Source organism: Ammodytes marinus (assembly GCF_949987685.1).
Source record: "Ammodytes marinus genome assembly, chromosome: 22".
Lineage (NCBI taxonomy): Eukaryota > Metazoa > Chordata > Actinopteri > Uranoscopiformes > Ammodytidae > Ammodytes > Ammodytes marinus.
Window position 1 is genome coordinate 9,606,708 of NC_137226.1, and position 21,824 is coordinate 9,628,531.

The following is a 21,824-nucleotide window of genomic DNA, read 5'->3' on the forward strand; positions in this document are numbered from 1 at the left end:
CCCACTCCCTCGCTCTCTCTGTCTCCCCAGATGAATCGGAGCAGAGATGAAAAGCTTTCAGGAATGCTGGCAGACAGGCAGTGCTTTACAGTAATCTAACCTGGGGAAGATGAAAGCCAGCTGGGACTCTGGGAATAGAGTGAGGGAGGGGGGGGGGGGGGGTGTGGGGGGGTAAAAGGAAGGGAACGACAGTGTGGAGTTTTGGAAAAGAAAGGAGAAGAGCTGCAGTGGATGGTCAGAGAAGGAAAGAGTAATAGAGTGAGTCAGATAAGGTATGTGGAGAGAAGGGGACTCAGAGGTAACAAGAGTAGTGTGTAGTTTGTAGAGAATGCTGAGGGAATAGATAGAATGCTTGGAGGAGAGAGGGATAGTGAGAGGATGAGTTACAGTGAAGTGGGATGGATTAGGGAAGTGACAAATTAGAAAGGGGAGTTTTTTTTGTAATGTCCGACTGATTTACCTTGAAGTAAAAATTACTTTTTCGTAGTTTTGGCTATAATTCCTGTCGATTATGCTTTCACACCGAGTTGATTACAGAGATCTGGGACACACTTCAGGTGACTTTCTTTTTTTGACCTCCAATAAAAATAGTTCAGAATCTGGCTAAACTCAGACTTTCTGACCACTAATGTGGGTAAGTACTAATGGACCAGACCAATACTACAAAACTAAGAACCAAGTTGTAGTAAACTGAAGTTATCATCTCTGTATCATTATCATTGTTGTATTAAATTAAAGCATACAGTTCTCTTAACCCTTTAGACTGCTTGGTAAAAGTTTTGACGGAATAGCTAGTTGCATTAAAAAAATGACTCTTAGCTAAGTAAGTATTTACACCCAGAATTTTACTTTTAAAAACAATTTCAGACTTGTATTCATATTTTGGTTATTTTCTTACCCTCTGTGACCGTAAGGGAGATGATGATGGACAAGTGAAAATGAAAGCCAAACACTGGTGGAGATTACATGAAAAACAAAGCATGAAAATGGGCTGCTGCATTTGGCATTGTAATTACTGTAAGTCAGTGTCTGGAGAGGTTGACACATGGTATAATTCTAACTGTCACACAGATGACAGCAGCCCGGCACAAACCTGTGCAGTGTAAATTTCAGATCAGCACTGTTCACTGAGCATTGAAGTAGCATCAAGTTTACCACTGTTGTCACTCGAAATGGCTTTGGCAGGTGGAAGGGGGGAGCTTTCCCTGTGTGTGTGTGTGTGTGTGTGTGTGTGTGTGTGTGTGTGTGTGTGTGTGTGTGTGTGTGTGTGTGTGTGTGTGTGTGTGTGTGTGTGTGTGTGTGTGTGTGTGTGTGTGTGTGTGTGTGTGTGTGTGTGTGTGTGTGTGTGTGTGTGTGTGTGTGTGTTCTTTGAATTGTAATGAAGGTGGAGCAGACCTGTCGCTGCTGTGACAAATCCCACCTCATGCACCTTGTAGTTCCTGCGCAGAATGTGAGAAGCGCACCACAGTAAAACGCTTCCCCACCTAATTGAAATTTTGAGGTATAAGAGGATTTCTGCACAACCAGAGCTGACAGCCTCCATTCACCAAATATCCTCTTAGACTCCTCTCTCTCTCTCTCTCTCTCTCACTCTCTCTCTCTCTCTCTTTCTCTCTCTCTTTCTTTCTCTCTTTCCGTGGGAAAGAATGAAGTTTTATCTGTCTTGAAGTTTTAGTGCAGCTTACGCCCATCTCTATCTGAACGTTCTCAGTCCCTCTTCACCTGTCCTCTTTGTTTCTTTTTCTCTCTGTCATTCAGGCTTGCTCTACCCTGACAGGGGCACTTGGTTTGCCTGTTTGCTCGTTTACCTTGCTATGTCAAATCATAAAAAGGCAGAATAGGTAGACAGTGAATAGAGAGGATTAGATGGAAATATTGGAGACGAGGCATAGTGGGAGTTTGAAGTTACACATAAAATGACTAATGCACTCAGACTGTCATGTCAGCATTATGTTTGACACTAGTAGCTCACATTTATTGTGTTGACAAACGTGTTTGCGTACTCCTGTTGTTTGTTCCTTCATCTTTATGATTAGATAACCAACCATCTTAAAACAACAACAGGCTCATTTATTTATAGGGTGAAGTTATTTGACTCCCACTGTGAAGCCTCCATCATCAGGCACAATGCATTGCTTTTGTGATGCAGCATAATGCATGGGCTTGAAACGCTAATGTGAACCCTTGATAAAGAAAGGGATCATTTTAGAAGAACCTCCCGTGGAGTGGAAACACGGCTTATACTCAGGATGTCTTCATTTGTATAAGAGAGAGAGAGGAAATGTGTTTTTAAATAAGAGAGAGAACACAGTTTTACTGAATGAGTTCACCACCAGGTTGGCAGTGTTTCATTTTCACTCTTTTATTTCTTAAAAGCAAATTGAATGGAATACATTATTTGGATTATATCACATAACTTGAAGCACTTGGCATAACACGTGTCATCAGACAATTGCATTATAGGGATTTTTCTCCCCTGTTGCTATATAACCGAATCAAGTTAGGCCCTGGCCTAATGATACAATCCCAGTGTGTCAGACATAATTCAGGGTGAGATATTACACCTCATACAGGGAGACGTATAAATGAATGTGTTGTGATTAATGTGTTTGATTCTAGTGGATGTTTGGAGTGAGAATAAGACGGGCGAGGAGAGAAAAGAAAATGGGAGCTAATTAAGGGAACTCAAGCGATTCTTTTGGGCACATGCAGTATTCTTGGTCTTCCACTTCACCTTTTTTTCTTTTAGCACACTAATGGTGAATATCCACTGTAGAAATGATTAGCTTAGGGGGCAATGTCATGGCAACAACTCATATACAGAAGAAAATGTAGCACCTGTGGCTACAAATGTGATATGTTCTGGACTGTTTATTTTGTGTGTGTGTGTGAAAATCTTTTGCAGAATGTTGCAAACAGTATATTGCTTTTTTCTTGATTGTATTTTTGCATTTCAAGCCAAATTCACAAGCTCCTTCAGCTAAGATACAGTAGTCAAAACCATTGTTCCATTAACTGTTTACCAAGGGGGAATACGGTATATATCAATAAAGCATAATTATTAATTTAACTACTTTCTTGTGAGTATTTATGGTTGATATGGGTTAATATGATGCTTCCATAGCATGTTTAATTAAAAAATAATTGTTTTTGCTTCCGTCATGTATACAGGTTCGCCACAAATATACTAACTAGGCTGAATGCATGAAACGAGTGAAGAGTAGCAGTGAGTAGCACAGCTCCTGCAGCTGCTGGACCTTACAACCATTATAAGAGCCAGTTATGTAGTTGTTCCTTCACACAGAGCCTTTATGGAATGCGTCCAAACCATTTTCAGTGGAAATTGCCCTATAGTCCTTTAGAAAAATAGCTATTTCCCAGTCTCACCGTCTTTCGTCCAATGATTTCCATTATTATGGCACATGCCTCAAGGGTTTACTGCAGTGTTATTCTTCCTTGCCCTCCTCACACTCCCTGTTTTCATTTTCTCCCTCTCTGCCTGTGTCTTTGTCTCCCTCTCTCTGGCCAGCAATGCAATTTTTCACTTCAGTGAGAAAACAGGTATTAATAGAAGGAGTGTGCCAGTCTGTTTAATAAAGGAATAAAGGCATAGAGGAGAGACGAGGGGGGAAAAAAAGAAGTGCCCTTGGGTCTGAAAACAAGAGAATACATGCGCACATACACACTAGCACAAACAATAAGAAGGGAACACAGAAATTCACACCTGCTTATCTCTGAGGAATTGGTTGTGAGGTGCTTCCCTATTTAATTAGAAACTTTGGTAGGTGCCTCATAAATCATTACAACATAAAACTGAAGGGTAGGGAATGAATGCTCCCCATATACACGCCGGTGCATGCACACACACGCACGCACGCACGCACGCACGCACGCACGCACGCACACACATACAATCTGCTCTAATTCAAAAGCTGGGGCCTTATGGAATTCATGAATTCATGAGTATGTGTGATCCTCAGCTTCAGTCAGTGATCCATAGATTTAATATGTTTGTGTACCACTCTGTACTGAGTCTAGTCCATCTTTGCCATAGAGGCTGGCACCAGTAGAATATTGAACCAATACTTTAAAATGTGTGCTTCATCATCTTTAAGAAAATAGTTAAGATCCCCATTTTAAGATAATTTTACTCTATTCTGTGATTACACATGAGCAAAGGCACACACAGGGGTGCACAAAGGTCCCTTTTCGTGCGTGTGTGTGTGTGTGTGTGTGTGTTTTCGCTTGTGTCTCCAGAGTTATTCTGATGGCAGTGTGTGGTAACGGGATCCAGGGTGATGTCTGCTCTCAGACAGCGTCTGGCTCTCAGCTCCCCATCTATTATTCACACACCTGGATACACACACACACACACACACACACACACACACACACACACACACACACACACTGCCTTTCCCCCCTAATGTCTTGCCTAAACTACACTTTCTATTCATTGCATGTTTGTTGCTGAACATTTAAAAGTTCAGGTATGTTTACTTTTCTTGTGGTTGTATTTGTGTAAGTTTTTGTATACCTGTTTGTGCATGCATCACACCCTTGAAGTAAACGGATTGCTCCTTTCGCCCTGGTAAACAAGCTAAAAATAAGTATTGATGAGAACAAGTAAAGGACAGACTGTTCGTTTGAAGAAACAGATAGATTGCCACTATAACAAAGCCTAGTCTGAATTAGTTCTCAAAGTCATCCCTTCACCTTGGTTAAAGTTGATCTAAGCCTGTCAGTAGGTCATTATCAGTCCTAGACATCTCTTTGATTACCTAGCCCACTCACAACCACTATGGTTGGATAGCCTGCTGATTGACAATTATAGAAGCAGAGTATGGTCCAATCAAGGAAAACCTGTTGAGTTTGCCCAGTTAATATGAAAGAATGTCCCCCCTGTCTTTGTGTCGTGAAACACAACCGTACATACAAATGGATAAAAGGTCACAATAGGGGTGGCATGTGAGATGATCCTGTGCATGATGATCAAAGTCTGTCACCAGACCATTATATGAAGAGCTCATCTGAAGTTCCTTTGAGGAGAGCTAGATTGCTGTTCTATGTAGGGTTGATCTGAGATCTTCCTAACATTGCGGTGGTTGTGTGTCTAGTTAATTATGACCTTAGGTTATCTCAGGTCAGTGTTTCTCTGTCTTCTTTCCTTCTTGAAAAGACAAACAGATCCTCTATTCATTGTCCTCTACGCCCAGATAGATTGGTGATTGACAGTTTAGGAAACAGTCATGTGGTTGTATACAAATGAGACTTTTTGGGTGGGTCTTCAGTCTGGACCTAACCAACTTCCCAGAGAAGCCTCCATGCACATATCCTCTCTAAGCTTTGGGCAGAGAGTATTTTGTCTGAAAGGTTCCTCTAACTAACCGAGTGTCATTGTGGGAAGAAAGGAGGGAGGGAAATAAGCAGACGGCCACTCACAATTGGTGGTCCCTAAGGCCAGGAAACACAAATATGTTCATATTGGTTGTAATGGGACGTACCGCATTTCATTTAACTTTAAATCAGTGTGATATTTATGCATAAAGCAAACTGTCACAATAAATAGACCCTTAAGTGAAACTCATTTAATTTACAGAGAGAAAGACATTTCCTTTCATCCTTTCCTTTACGACCTTCTCTTATTTCTCTTTTCTTACTTGAATGCTAGCCTCCTATTGCTCTGACACATGTCCAGCTTCCTAGGTGCTACAATTTACAACCTCTCGCTCTGTGTCAAGTACACACATTCACACACACTATCAGAAATCTCAACGTGATTTTACTCAGTGAGCTTTTTTTTTTTCTTTTTTTTACAGTTTGCCCGCCACACTCCTCCAAATGAATGCAATCCACAGCTCCATGAGTTTGTGCGCTGCTGTGTCGCCTTGAAAGGCCAAGTCTTGATTTGACACAATAGGCTGCTTTGGTGCCCTCGGTACTCCAGAGTGCATGTTGACTTCATTAATGGCTCCCAAAGCCTTTTAGTTCTCACACAGTGGCCTCTGGTCACAAAATATAATGGGGTTCACACACTCTATTTGTAGCAGTAGCGCTGCCACCGGGTTTGCACCGCTAATAGAGACACAGGTGGTGATGTGGGCTGAAATTATGCCGTTTCCTCTGTGGGGTCCTTGAAGCCCAGCCAGAAGCAGTGGCGGGAACAGCAGCTCTTATCACTTGAGAATAACAGGGTAAGAAAGGGAAAAAAAGTAGAGGAAATAATTGGTTTGAAAGAGGGATGTGCGTGTGCCTTTTTTTCTCAACCAGGACAGGTATTTGTCTGTACTAAATGAGGTCTGTCAGGAGATCTCTACCTGTCGCCTCTAACACCCTGCTGTGGCTCTAATGAGACTGAGAATGAAGAAGTGGATCGAAAACACAAAGGGAAAAAAGGACGAGCGTCTGAGAGATTATTTAGAAGGAGACAAGCTCCGACATCTTTGATCAGTAAAAGTGAGGGAATGATGCATAATGTGAGGAACATTTTCAAAACTTAAAAAATGAATTTACAAATAAATTATGCAAGACCATGGAAAGAGAAGGAGATGTCTGTGAGGAAAAATATGAAATGAGGTGGAACAGTTGTTAAATAAGGAATATAGGAAACAGGCAATTGTCCAGAAGATGCGAGGCATTTTGAAACATCTAAACATACCAACAGACTATACGTAAAAAAGAAAAATCCATCATGTCTCCCAGACTTTTTATTTCCGGTCCCATCTGATAGTGGAGAGTGAGCACAATCAAATAGAGGGCAGAGGACTGGAAGAGAACATACAAAATAACCTGTTCCACCATCAGAGCAATGCAGTCTGAAATGGACATACCAAGAGAGAGAGAGAGAGACTGAAGTCATTTTGAAAAGAACGGAAGGAAAACTATTTCAGAGAAACCAAGTGAGTTGTTAGCATTCAAGCAGTCACTAATGTTCTCAAGATTAAAGCCTGCAGGTATTTTAGTCAACCTTGAGAGAGAGAGAGAGATAAATGAGTAAGAGAAGCTGAGCTGTGAGCCCCCTGCCTGGTCACAGTGCTGTAAGGCAGCTCAGCGGTGTAGGGAATGATAGCAGGGAGACCTGTCACTCACCCTTTGAAGCCATGGGGGACATTGAGGAGGAGAGCAGAGCGGAGGGGGTGGGGGTGGGAATGAGTTTGGAAGCCTCCAGACACTTGTCCCCTTTCACGTCCAACACCATCAGCCCTTCACAATAACATTCTTGTCCCTCTCTTTTCCTCTCCACTCGCTCTTTCCGATTATGGCTCAGCAGGGGGATAAGGTTAGATTAGTAGGCCGCATGGACCTGCAGGCTAACAGGTAGCACACCTTTAATGCCACAACGGTCAGTCACTGAGCCAGGGGTCCCCCCGCGGCTCTACCTGCTATAGTGTCAGATACAAGATGCCACAATGGAGGCAATGGAGATTAGAGTAGCACCAAACAGAAACAAGCATGAGTACACATACAGTATGTTTGCTCACATACAAAACTTTAGATTTTATTTTTTTCTTCTGACTCATTATATTTATGTCAAATAATACCTCCATTGTCTTAGAACCACTTTTATGTTTTTTGGAAGTTTCTTTTAACATCCTGTTGCTAAACAACCCAGCCATAGTAATCAGTAGAGGATTAACCTTCCTTAAACCAAACCCAACAGGAGGGCCATTACAGAGGTCAACTTTCTGCATAGTTCCGTAACTGCCAACACTAGTCTCTGTAGTTACTTCCCTGCTAACAATGACATTCCCCTGATTTGCACCCACAAAGCACCTTCGCTAACAGTGCAGGCATCCGGCGAAATGCATTAATTAAAGCCCTGCTGTGTAGCAGATATGCCTAATCGCAAACATAAAACGGGGAACAGTGAATTAAAGCAGGGAATGAGTTCAGTTCCACTCTGCGGGGTTTTCTGCCCACTCATCTCATCCTCCTATGGAGAGAGTTGTTGAGCCGGAAGGAAAGCAGGAAGGAAGGAAAGAAAGAAGCAGCTTTTTTAAAAGTATCTTTAATGAACTGAATTAATGTTTTGCTTCCATAAAAGAAAGCAGTAAAGCACAGAGTTGATGTACCTTCAGATAACTGCAAGATGTCTCCATTAATAGCTAGTCATTAAACATGAAATACTATTCCAAAAGACAATGTAGACATAGACGTACCATGACATTACTCATTCATATGTCACCTGCAGTGCTTTAGTTTCAGAAACTGCATATCTTTAGTGTCTTCGGTCTTCCTCTCAGCCTGTCTTTGATAGTTCTTAATAACTCTTGTGGATGAATAGCGGATCATATGCGATTCTCTGCTCCGGCACTGCTACACGACTATAGCCTGGCATTCCACATTAGTGTGCCACATCCTCGTTAATACCCTGAGATTAATGTCAAATCATCCACACTCCCTCACTAGTCGAGCAACCAGGCCAATCTCGCCCAAAGCTATATATTGAGGAATTGAACGGTGGAAGAAGAGGATTTGTCCTGGCATTGATTGACACTGAGAGATGGATCCAGTTTGCCTTCTATCTCCCCCCTTCCTTCTGTTATTCTCTCCACTTCCTCCCCACCACATCTCCTCCTTTCTCTCTGTCTGCCATATGTTATAGTGTGCTGGATGGATTTGGGCAATCAGACAGCCACCATTGTATTGCTGTCAGTATGAATAGAATGCGTGAGGAAGGAGACACATTGCCATTATGTAGTCACGATATGTTGTTGTCTTTTTCACAGTAACTGTTCCTCTTAGTTGTCTAATGGCTGTCTCTCTTTCTAGGCTCTTATTGCACGTCCTGCCTTGCCTGTTTGAATGCCTACTTCTCTGTTGTGGTTTGAAAAAAAAAGCGGCGGAACCTGAGCCAAGTGTGCCAGGTCAGGTTACAGTGACATTTGGCATGTGTCTGCGGTTGCCCCTCCATAATGTTTCAGATTTATATCTTGAACGGGTTAAGGACCCAAGAGCTTAAATAGGGGACCCCAGGAGACCTCCATTGACAGGATCAGGGACATCTACAACACGATTTACGTTTTGTTTTCAGTTCAACATTACTTACAACAATTCCTGATAATTGAAGTTGTTGAAGGAAGGCCAGCCCTTCCAATGTTCTGCAAAAACTAGTTGTTAGATACACTTCTTCTAAAAGCATGTTGTGTTTTAAGTACAGTGCCTATCATTTTATCATATCCAGCAGAAAAAAAAGGTTTGTGAGCCTTTTTGGCTGCAGACATGCTGGCACCGTCACTGGGTTTGCTCACGCACGTTTCAGGGATTTGGTGGAATTCCTCACACAAATATTGCTGTAATTTAAGTTTTCCCAGCATGCTGTAGGACTTTGGATGACATTCTACTCTAGCCCACTCATTCACCTCACTGTGGTTGCCCGGCCCATGTCAGAAGAACCACAGTGATACTATAGTCAGCAGCTTATTCTGGCTCCAACCAGCAGCATGTTGGTCATGGTGTGAGTTCCAGCCATGGTGTGTTAGTCTGTGTGCCATTCTTAACAGACTGCATCTCTGTGTGACTAGCCTTCCATTTGCCATCCCCAAAATCCATCTCACAGCCAATCGCTCAATAGTCCTCCTCACTCAAAACACCCTGTGGAAAGCAAACTAACACTATGCTGTTTTCTCAATGTGTTCTTGTCCATAGTGTGTAGCTTTTCTGCATTTTTCCACAACTTTCATCTGCACAAACACCACCGCAGTGTTTTTTGTCTCCTGAGAACGAAGTTGACTCTTCCTATAATGTGGAAAATCCATCTCACCTCTTGATCTTAAGTAGTTTATACATAGTGGAACACTATTTCTCAGAGATTATCTAAAATCAATAGAAGTCCCCCCAGAGGTGTAACCAGATGTACTGAATTTCAAAGGCCAATTTTCACTGGGAAAAAGGTTCCAGAGGTGCAACAACATTATTGACCTAGGATATGTAAGGTGCGCGTTTGAGTCAATGACAATGGCATAACCAGCAATCCATGTTTTGACATTGTAATAACTTGATACCAGAATGTGTTTTCTGGTGTGCTGCCAATATATATGTTTGCAAATATACCATATTGATTTCATTGTACAAAATAAGAAACAATTCAAGCACAGGTCTTCCATTTATTTTCTTTCTAAAACAGCATCACATTTCTACCAGCTTCAAAATGGTGGTCATGCAGAATTACAGGAAGTACGGTAGTTTCCCTGTGCTCTTATGGTGCACAGAGCCAATATGAAGAAACTGAAAAAAGGGTAGCCCTGTGGTTTTCACACTGAAATGGCTTCCCTGTCGGTATCACACCTTCTGCTAGCTGTTAGTCCCATGGAGAGAGGGAGATACTCACTCTAGACAAATTATTTTTTCATTGACAGATTAAAACAGAAAAGCCATCTGCACGTGATGTCAAATTTGTCTTTTCTCAATACTGTAAAACAGAAACGGTTCTATAAATGTATCAACAGTTGTCTTTTATTTCTGATATATCAACTCTGCCCACCCTTACACTCTTGTACTTCAATGGTAGTTAGATCCAAGGAAGGATATTCAGTCATTACAAAGGTCTGGATTTCTTTAAAAACACTGTGTAGGCATTTTACAGTTTGTGTTTTTGTGGTAGTAAAGTTCACACAGAAGACACTTGAGGTGCATCTATATTGCATTTTTACTGCAGACGCCACTGTCTTTCTCTTGTGTTCAGTGATAGCGTTAGTGTAGTTATGTCTCACAGCCACTAGGGGGATACAGTTTAAGGCCAGGGTGGTTGCTTTATGGAAGACTATGATTTGTCTTTTTTTTATCTGTGTTTAAGAGTGGACTTTTCCAAAGATGCAAACACGTAAGGATCCTGGCACGCAGAGATATTGAGACATTTGTACACTGGTGAGGAATTGTTCTCTGTGAGACAAGTGCCACTGTGCAGTATCTCTCCCCAATCACCCTAGAGAATCCGTCATCACCATATAAGTAGTTCCAACTAGGCAGCCTGTATGTGTATGTGTATGCCAGACAGTGAAATGCCAATGTTTCCATACGAGCAAGTGCTTGTGTGAACCCACTCATTTGTATGAGTGCTTTAATGTGTGGGCCCATTGCATCCCTCACCTTCTCTCTACTCAGAGGAAAAATGAAGTCTGTCTGGCAGTGAATGTCTATTGTGTGGTGCTAATGTGATAGCAGAGATTAGCATTGTAATCCATTTAGCATAGAGCAGCTAATCCACTTTATTACTGTTGAAAAGGAATCAGATAATATTGGCTACCACCACTGTAGCTGCCTTAATGATTTTAGCCTGATGGAAAAAAAAGTAATATGTATTAATAATTACTGTTGCTGACAATGAAAGTAGGATTAGTAATTTCATTATAAAACATAATCATTAGCTGTGGCTTTTCATCAAGGGAATTAAGTTAATGGTTGTGTGCAATATACGCCGAGTAGGCTTTCTGTTTGCAAATATTGTGTCTTTATTATTTTTTGTTGAAGTGTTCTATGTAAGCTGTAGGCTGATATTTTTGGAGTATACTATTTCTTTAAAAGCACAGAGTTTGATATCGGGGGGCTGTGGTTGACCCTGCTGTGGTTAATAGAAACAAATACAGGATAAAATTGCTATTCAATCTTTATATGTGCTAATTATTTTACAAATAGTTCAATTTTTATTTGATTGATCTCTTCCTTTCTTTCTTTCTTTCTCCCTTATGTGTTCAGTCCCAGTGTGACAACAGCAGCCAGTGTTGCATGCTTTGCGGATATGCCCTGTGTGCTCCCTGGAGGCTCATTTGTTTGGTTTGGTGGTCAGATTGAGGGATAATATACAGTAGCTTCCCTCTTGAAAGCCATCTGCTCCCTGGTGACTGTGGTTCTGTCCCAACACAATAAAACTCTATATTCACCCATGGCCTTAGACTATCTACCCCTTAACTCTGCTCAGCAAATTGTCTCTCTTTTCATATATACTGTAGTGTGTGTGGGGGGGAGGGGGGGTGTAAGCTGATACACACACGTCTTCTCATATAGTACATGCCCATGCACACACACACACACACGCACTGTGAAACCATGCACATATGCACAGCACCACTAATTAACGCACCCGATCGGGGCAGATTAGATAACCCCACCTGCTGAATCTGGCCCAGGCTCACGTGGAAGTTGCTTTCTTCCTACCTCCCTCTCTTCTTTCTCTCTCTCTCCCGTTTGCCTTCTGTTCTTTTCTTTCTTTGTGACTGACCCCAGTGCATACAATGGTTCCCAGTGAAAGTGTGTAAGGCTTTGATACTTAGAATTCATGGTCCTTAGAGATGGAGATCACTGCACAAGCCAAGCAGGAGGCAGAGCGGGAAAGGAAGAATGACTGAGAAACAATATAGGAGGCAGAGCGGGGTGAAATCAAGGTGAAAGATGGTGCCTGTTTAAAGACATGTTGTGAAACTGGATATCAGTTGAAGCAGCAGCAGGAGTGAGACAGGAGGTAAACTGCGCCCTGTCTACTTCGGTTTCTCTATTCATACTATACTTGAGAAGTTATTGATTGGTTTCTGTTATAATGTAGAATCAAGTTAAGGGTTGGAGCGACTGACATCCAGTCCATACATATAAAGAGTGCATATTTTAAGAACTGACATTCACTCAACTTACTATTCAATCATGGATGGTGATACAGGGAGATACATGTTCTGCTCTTCTGTGAATGTGATAAAGCTTTTTTCCTGTAATTCTTTTATTGTTGCTTTTTGATCTTTTCCTAACAATAAGTCTCACAAAGGAAGAGGGAAATGAAAAACCCTTCCTGTCTTCTTGACCTTTAACTAAACTTTAGCTTTAGGCGGGCCTACAGAAAGGTATTTTTCATGATATGCTGACGGAGAGTATGTTGTACTCAGCATATTATAATTAATCATAAATCGACTCACCTGTCTGCTCGACCATCTGCTTCCTGTCCAATTATCTCCTGTTTGCGCCTGTGAACCCATAAGTGCTGAGGAGCACAAAGAACTACCAAGAGTCATCACAACTTTAACTTGTTTCACACCTGTCTGCAAGCACACACAGGAGTGTGTGTGTGTGTGTGTGTGTGTGTGTGTGTGTGTGTGTGTGTGTGCGTGTGCGCGCGTGTGTGTAGATATGTGTCGAAACTGTGTGCTACTGGGAAATTGCAGCCAAAGGACCAGATTTAGAAAGGATCATTTGGAACCCACTCTGAGTGTGTGACGATGTTAGCAGATGTTCGGGCACAACCCAGAACACTTCCATCACACCACCAAGTGTGTGTGGGGCCAATTCTGTGCACTTTCTGCTGCGTAAACACACCTGGGGGCCCACAGACCACACCTCTTGCCCAGATGCCTAATTACTGTAATGACTTTTGAATGGCTGAAACTATGATAGGGAAAGATGAGCTTCTTGAGCACAACACTGAAAGCCACAATGCAGGGGGAAAACCCTCAGGCAGTGTGTGGAAGATGAGCTATTTTGTCAGAAATAATATTCCAAAGCACATTTTAATGATACCTGTGTTCCTAATTGCACAACACCTTTGTTCTATTGCCAAGTCCTTCCTTGCCAACATGACTCTTTCTCACTCTACGTCTTTTCATGTTATATTTACAGCCCCATCATTAATCAGTCCATGTATTGTAGATGCTGGCTTTCCTGTATTTAACACAACTTCTTTGTGTACTTGATGTTTGTTAAATTCAAAAACCCATACCAAATGGCAAAATGTTATTTACCCTCACCAAGGTACTTCAACCCCTCCATATTGTATTGCTAATTCTTCTTGTGCTTCTGTGTTTTTCCAGATCCGGGTGGACGGCTCCTCTCGTGCTCAGCAGTATGAGACAGTGCAGGCGGTGGAGAATGGACCCATCCTCAGAGACATGGCCTTCTCCTCTGACCACCACTACCTCTATGTCATGTCTGAGACCCAGGTTAGACACACACACAGACAAACAAACACACACACATCAAACCCCCCCCTGCTGACTCAATATCATAACCATTGGCGTTTATCATTTGGTTATGTCACATGGATAAAATAACCTTTGGTGTGGCATAAAGGATTTCATTACAGCCTGACTCGAGGAAGAAAAGGATTAGATGGACTGTTGTATGCTATGAACCATGTCTTTTTAACAGAAACCCACTGTAGGGTAAGAGTGAATACATGTGTTGAATGATAGGCAGAGAGGAGAGTGATCTCAGTCCATGTGTGTGAGAATTTACCCACACTACCGCATGCACACACACACACAAACTGTCTATATTAGTACCTTTGATGACATGGAATGTGGAGTGAAATAGCAGCACTCTGTGTAATGGACACAGACCCAGACTGTATGGACAATCTCTATCAGAAGCAAAACCTAATACAGCACCATGTCTATGACATACATGTTGTGCTCATGTAAATTAACAGACACACATCAAGTGGTATTAACTGAGACTCAATGTACAAAAGGTAGCAATCTAGTTAGTTTTTTGTGGGCGAACAATGACTTATGTGTATGTGCAGGCCTGCATTTCCAGACTGTAATGGGTACAGTGCCTTTAGCATTAGGTTAAGTTACTAACACTGTACACAGTCCTAAATGTCTTTGTAACAGATCTTTTTAAAATGATTTCATTTGTTTGTTGTTACAGGAAAATTAGTTCAAGTGAGTCCTGATCCCAAAAGCTAATTCATCACAGCAACAATTAACACACAGACTTCTCACCATTCAGCTGAAGCATTATCTTTTCGCCAAGCTCTGTTAAAGGGGCCAGTAATCAAGACATTGAGGCCAAATTAGGCGAACAGTTGAAGAACCAATTTTGGATATCTCTCTTTTCGGTTCAGTGTAGCATAATTTATTGCTTGTCATTATTTATTGCGACTGTTAATAATAATAATATTACAAAAGCTCTGAAGTTCAGATAATTTGCATATCATGCCTTCTCTCCTGCTTCTTTATCTCTTGCCACCCATAATCACAGAAGGGCACTGCCTGTTTTGTTGGCAGCGATAGCCTAGCTACCCCTGTATAATGTCTGCAGCTTCCAGAGGATTACCGACCTCTCTGGCACCATGAAAGTGCCAGTATTTACTAATGTGTAGTACAATTTGTTTTTGTGTGTGTGTGTGTAAATGCATGCACATTTTAAGTGACCGGATTATCCTGATAACACTCTAAATATCAGACAGCTAGTGAGTTGAAGGTGCCCTTTCAAATGCAGCTCTCATTGCCTCTCCTGGGGTCTCAGTCAGTCCATCTGCAGAGAGAGTGGGAAAAGGAAGGGAGGGAGATATACAAGTTGGCAGCATTTAGGAGGCTGTTTTTGTCATGGTATCCAATGACATTCAATTACACTATTGTACAAATCTGTTAACCAGCCTTGTGAGAACTTAGTGTTTTCTCTCTCTCTTTTGTGTAATTGGGCTTACAGAGGATATTACAGAATAACAAATGAATTGTAAGGAATTTTCATTTCCATTTTTCCCATTATGTTTTATTCCTTTATTTATATCGGCCAACATCGTGTTACAAATTTAGCATTTTTAATTTGCATGCCAATTATTTTATAGTAAGTAAATGAACCAAGAGTTGTGTTGGCCAATTGTGGTCGTGTGTGTGTGTGTGTGTGTGTGTGTGTGTGTGTGTGCGTGTGTGTGTGTGCGTCTTAGGCCTCCAACGTAATTAGTCTATTAGCCTAGTTAGAGAGCTGACCTCCACTAACTGTTTAGAAAAGAACAACTGGGAATTCCCATACACACAAATTTAGAGAGCAGTTATTAAACACAATGCATACACACAAAAACACCTTTTTATTTAGTTGAAGGGTTTCTGGAATTCAACGCGGGTACATGAATATAGCTCCTAGACTGTGGATTTACATATACAACCCATCCTTCATAACGTGGATGTTAGTTTACTGATCTGAACAATTTTGTTTGAGATACATTCAGATTTGATCATTTTCATAATGGATTTGACCAATGATAATAGTTCTCTTTTCAATGAAATTCTAAGTTGAATTCTTTTTTATAATTGAGACAACTGTTAAACACAACTTTTGTCTGCAATCACTGGATAGGAGATAGGAGCAAATTGCCTCATCTCAATCGGGGAAGGAAACGAGAATATCAGCAGTATTTTTGGCAACACGGGTTACACACAGGAACATCCCCTGATTTTTCCAGATGGCGGCAAACGCGTTCTAAAGCAGCCTGCGCCGGTCGATAGCAGAAGGCCACCTCCTGTTTCTGGGGCCTGGAGATCCAGACACTCGGAGAGAGGTTGATAAATGGAATGAGGTAGAAAAACGAAAAGAGGAAAGAAATGATAGAGAGAGAGAGAAAAGAGTAGGGGAGCCCACTAGCCACAACAGGAGGTTGAGAACAAAGATGGTCGATACAGCTTCTTCCCCTGCTGTTCCTAGCCTCAAGAAGACCAAGAGAGAGAAAGGGACCGACCAGCCCTGGATGTTGTCTGGTGTCAGAGTCCAGGTTAACCTTAAGGGTTGGACACTGCTGTTGAAGAAGATGCACAGAGAAAGGAGATGAAGTAATAACTAGTATACACAGTCATGAAAAATAATGCTACTACAACTAATAACTATAATTAAATTGAAATGTGGCGGCACCACTGAAACACCTTGACAGAGAAGTATAACTCCAGCATCACGCTGAGAGCCACACTGCACCCCGCTTGTCTTTGTCACATTATACACTCATTAGAGAGGAAAAATGGCCCTAACACAGACACGCATAACCAATGCAGCCTTGTGTACTGCAAAAAAATGAAAAATGCGTTCTACATCCACATCATTGAACTTTTCTCAACCTTTATTTAATTTCTCTTTCTCCATCCTTGCAATCTCTCCTTTTTTTTTTCTTCATCCATGCTGTGACTGTGTCGTCTTTGTCTGGTTTTGTTTTCCTTTCAGGATTATAGATTTTTGTTCCGAAAGCCCTTATTCATTTCTAAAGGGGATTTGTAAAGCGAATGAGGAATTAGCCTTTTTGTGTGCCTTTCTCCTCTTTCTTTATCTCCTTTTCTTTCCATCTTCATTCCATTTCTAACCCTCTCTCTTGCTAGTCATTGTCATTTTTTTCTCCACGCCATCCCCCACTCCTCCATTTCGCCATTCCTCACTTCCAGAGTAATCTGTCATCCCTACTCTTGCATTAATCTTGTGATTGGCTGTCCTCTAATTGGATATTTCTCTCTTTCTCATACACACACACACACACACACACACACACACACACACGCAAGCACGCACATGCACACATGCACAAACGCGCATGCACACAGTCATCTTATTAGTGGTTTAAATAGATGGTCTGGTATGAAGAGGACAGTCCGATTATAGAATGGGTCGCGATTATGGATGTTGGGGTTGGTGTTTGAGTGACAGGGGCAGGTCAATCCCACTATAAATATGAGCTGGCACTGTACTTCACTGCTATGTTAATATCCTGTTAACACTGGTTCATCTTGTCAGCCAATGAGGACATGTGTGTAGAATGAATGAGATGGTGTCGGCGGAGGTTGTGGGATCATTTCCCTGTTAGCACCAATCCCATACTACCAACGCATTATTAATAGGCACTATAAATCTAGTTTAGAGGACCAAAACACTGCCTTCAAGTGATTAAACAGGGGAACGAGAAGGTAGATCAATCGTTATTGCATCCTTATTTTCCATCCGACCATGTTTTTTTACCAAAATGGCATACATCAATTTAAAAAAGACCTTGATTTATTTTCATATTGCGCTTTTGTCCAAAGCCTCAGACTCTCTCATTGACCCATTTACACACACATACTACACTGATTGTAGCAGGCTAGCATGCAGGGTTCATGGTGCTATAACTTAACTACTTAACCACACAATGCAGTCAAATGAAAATAACCAACTTCTATTTGGACCTGAACATAAGAAAGTCATTTGAATGGATATGTTTTTGATAGTAGAGTACATTACTCAGCAGCTCGTCATTATTCCTAGGGCATTGGAAGCAGTTCAATAGTTTTTTGTTTGTTGTGTCTTAGTCATTCAATCCATCCTTCAATGTTGCCATAGTCAAACCATTTACCCTCAAGCAACCCAGCAAACACATGCACTTATGCTGCCAACAACTGCCCAGCAGCCAGTCATTGGTTAGTTTTCATTGTGTATGTCCCTACATGGTCTCTTTTTTTTCAAAATATATACTGAGGGTTTTTACATGCTGCATATCGACAGTGCTGGGACTGCCACACTCATGGGGATAAATTATTTATATTCTGAGTAGCAAATGCAGATCTGTAAGTGTGAATTATTGAAAATGTGTACTATAGTGGGGTGAGAACGTTCAAAATACGAGTCAAATGCTTTTTTCCCCTGTTTGGAACACCCTGAGGGGAAATCCGACAAGCCAATTTGTGGAAATATCGCGTCTTCGCATCTCATCAAAGATGTTTAATACCAGAATGCTTTAATTTTATACCAGCGGGAAACTTTTTGCCACATCCATTACAGTGTGGCTTCCTCACCCCTTGAGTGTGTGGCTGTGAGTTATGACGGTGTTTAGATGTGCATATTATGTTTTGTCCCAGTTTAGCTGCAGGCTGCTTTGGTCTAACAAGGCCATGGAAAACGTCTGATATTTTGTAGCCATTGCTGTCTGACACACTTCTGAAAAATGTCAACGAAGTGGGGCAGACAAGGTTGCAGTGAACTCTTGGCTCACTCAAAGTCCCTTTTGAAGTTTGAGCTCCCTTTCCGTCCCCTGTTCTCTCTTTTTGTTTCTCTGGGTTTTTCCGAAATCTTGTATCCTCTTTTTCCATTGCAGATAGTTTTGGATCTGCAAGCCCATTGTATTGTATAACAGACATACACTTTATAAATGCTGTCATTCAGGGAAGTCATTATCAGCTTCTTTTGTCAATGTCTTGGCTGTTGGAAACAGTTCAAACTGAGCACTTTGCGTAATATAGGCCTCACTTGCAGGCTTCGCCCCAGGGCAATATGATGAATTAGCCACTGTGTGTGTGTGTGTGTGTGTGTGTGTGTGTGTGTGTGTGTGTGTGTGTGTGTGTGTGTGTGTGTGTGTGTGTGTGTGTGTGTGTGTGTGTGTGTGTGTGTGTGTGACGCTTACAGCACCTGCCAATGGGAGAAATTATATTAAAAACTAAATGCAAATCATAATGGGTCAGAACTCACCCTACAGCTTAAATGCACTTCACGTTGACGTCCATTATGTCTTCAGCATGGTTCTAGCTCTCAGGGCTGGGACTGTAATGGTGCAACATTAACATGATGTTAGGGTAATTTGAGTTTAGCATACTTTAGCTTTAGGTTGCCTATTTAGTAAGCACTGACATACCTAAGATGGCCCATTTTAAGAATATAGCAGAGAATGCATCATGCAGGAATTCTGAACTGTAAAATATTATTAGAAAACTGTCTCAAGCTTGTTTAAACTGCTTTTTGGTTTGTGTGTGTGGGGGGGCCATAGCCTGTTTGGAATGGAAAGATAAGTGAAAATGATCGATTGTATCCAAGTCGTTTGTCATGTGCTGACAATCCTTGACAGCGCAATGGATGGCTTTCTCATTTGACCTCTGAGGAACGTCAAATGAAAACAATATTGCGCTCTGAGCCACTGGCCCGCTCTGTTAACTGAGTTTATGATATAATAGCAATCGGTTGGTGGTTGACGGATTGAGCGGGCGCGTCAGCTGTGACGTGTCCCTCGCTTCATTTGACTCCCACGTCAATCTGTCCTCCATTCCAGATGGAGACGAGAGAGGTAGGTCGTGGGACAGACTCTAGTAAACGAGTGATGGAATAAATGACAGAATGAATAGGTAATTTGTGAAAGATAGAGAGAAGAGAAGAAAAGAGGAGAATGATCAGAGTTTGATTGGTGTAGTTGAGAGGAAATAGATTGTTATTTTACCTTGTGTAATAAATAAACCCAGGATAGAGTGACTGCATTGACAATTTATTGTCTAGGGCTATGAAAGAGTATCTAGACATGGTGGCAGGCTGATGGAACTATTATTGGTGATTGTTTTAGCTTGTCAGGCCTGTTTCCATAGGGAAAACATGCTATTGTGATCATAGCTGGGCGGGAATTATGATTCTTACCCATTGTCGTGTATAGGAATAATGATTTAATGCCTAAACTATTAGGAACATTTGATATTTGAAGGGGTTAAGGTTTGTCGTGATCGGCATTTTATCTTTTAAACTTGCTTACAACCAGGCTAACTTAAACTAATGGATTTAAAAATGAGCATATTCCCGTTCATGTATATTTTTCCCGGCCAATAGTAACAATGTACTGCCATCATTGTGTTAAACTAATGTACAAACACGCAGCAGGGAAGGAGAAAAAGGCGAAGCTAGCCTGAAGAAAGAAGAGAAAAGATAAGAGAAGTTCAGTGTGCCCTACAGGCTCTGTGAGGCAGGATTGGCCTATCACTTTAATTCCCCCTCTCTCTCTCTCTCTCTCTCTCTCTCTCTCTCTCTCTCTCTCTCTCTCTCTCTCTCTCTCTCTCTCTCTCTCTGTTCATTTGGAGTGGTGGAGTTTGGCTGCAGGTGGAATCCCGCTTTAATTACAAGTGGAGGGGACAGGAAGAAAGTAGGATAAAGAGAAGAGCAGAGATGAGGCAGAGGAATTAGTTCATAATAAAACTTTCTGCAGATTTATTAAATGATCACTTACCCACTGCAGGTTGACTTGAAGGCCCCAGGCATTTATGTAAGGAAGAGGGGAGACGGAGAGAGAGAAGGAGAGAGGAAAGGAAAACAAAGTTGAGCTTCATCATCTACGCAGTTCTGTGTTTAAGATGTTGAATACACTTAAATGCATGAGACTCTCACTCCCCCTTTTCTTCTGACACCCATCTTCTACAGAAACAGACACACACGCTTACTGTACATACAGTATATACTCTATATAAAATGTGATGCCATTCGGCCACCACAGTGATTGATCAAGTGCTTGATCCTGGCCTTTTTTTAAAAGCATGATTATATTCAGCCACTTCCATCTCTCCCTATTGTGAAGGGAAGGAAGAGTGCAGGATATAATGGCTGTGATTTGCTCACCTGAAGCAGGGTGAATTATAAATACCATGCACCCCATCCTTTGTATTATCCCTGCTGATATGATAGGGTAGCTATAGTAAAGAGACAGTGAGCCGTAATGGTTGCCCCTCAGGCAAAGCCCACGAAAGAAGATTGCACGAAATGAATGTGATATCGAGATGAGAGAGACAAGGGGTGCATTGGGTCGTTTAGCCACCAAATCCCTCAAAAGAGTGTACAAAAGTGTGTGTGTGTGTGTGTGTGTGTGTGTGTGTGTGTGTGTGTGTGTGTGTGTGTGTGTGTGTGTGTGTGTGTGTGTGTGTGTGTGTGTGTGTGTGTGTGTGTGTGTGTGTGTGTGTGTGTGTGTGTGTGTGTGTGTGTGTGTGTGTGTGTGTGTGTGTGTGTGCGCGCACCAGATAGAGAACAGGGGCTCTGGAGAGATGATGAATGTATGATCTTACACACCTCAGAGCATCTGAGTGACAGTGAAAGACGGACAGAGGGAGAATGAATGATATCAGGATCCCTGCTCTGGAACAGAGGATTCACCCATCACATCTGCTGGGCTCAGAATATGGTGTCTGTGTGTGTATGTGTTTTATCTGTTGAGAAAACCATTTACCCAGATGCAGGCGTCTGAGGCCTCGATAGGCATCATAAGGTCCCTTCCATTCTACAGAGTCTAAATCTGTGTGTTTCTGTACACGTGTATTTGTGGGTGCCGTGTGTGTATCCGCCAAATCTGCCACCGATGAAGTGTTAAATTATACAGC

General features: G+C 41.8%; 1 protein-coding gene across 2 annotated transcripts in view; it reads left to right on the forward strand.

The window, feature by feature from the left end:
• plxna4 (plexin A4) overlaps positions 1-21,824 on the forward strand; it is a 211,609-nt gene that overhangs the window by 109,517 nt on the left and 80,268 nt on the right. For both annotated transcript variants that reach the window (XR_013845451.1, XM_080050959.1), the window contains exon 4: positions 13,788-13,916. Coding sequence is in view for 1 of the 2 variants with exons in the window: in XM_080050959.1 (XP_079907085.1) it covers positions 13,788-13,916 (129 nt within the window). In the remaining variant the exon portion in view is untranslated. The remainder of the gene's footprint in view (positions 1-13,787; positions 13,917-21,824) is intronic.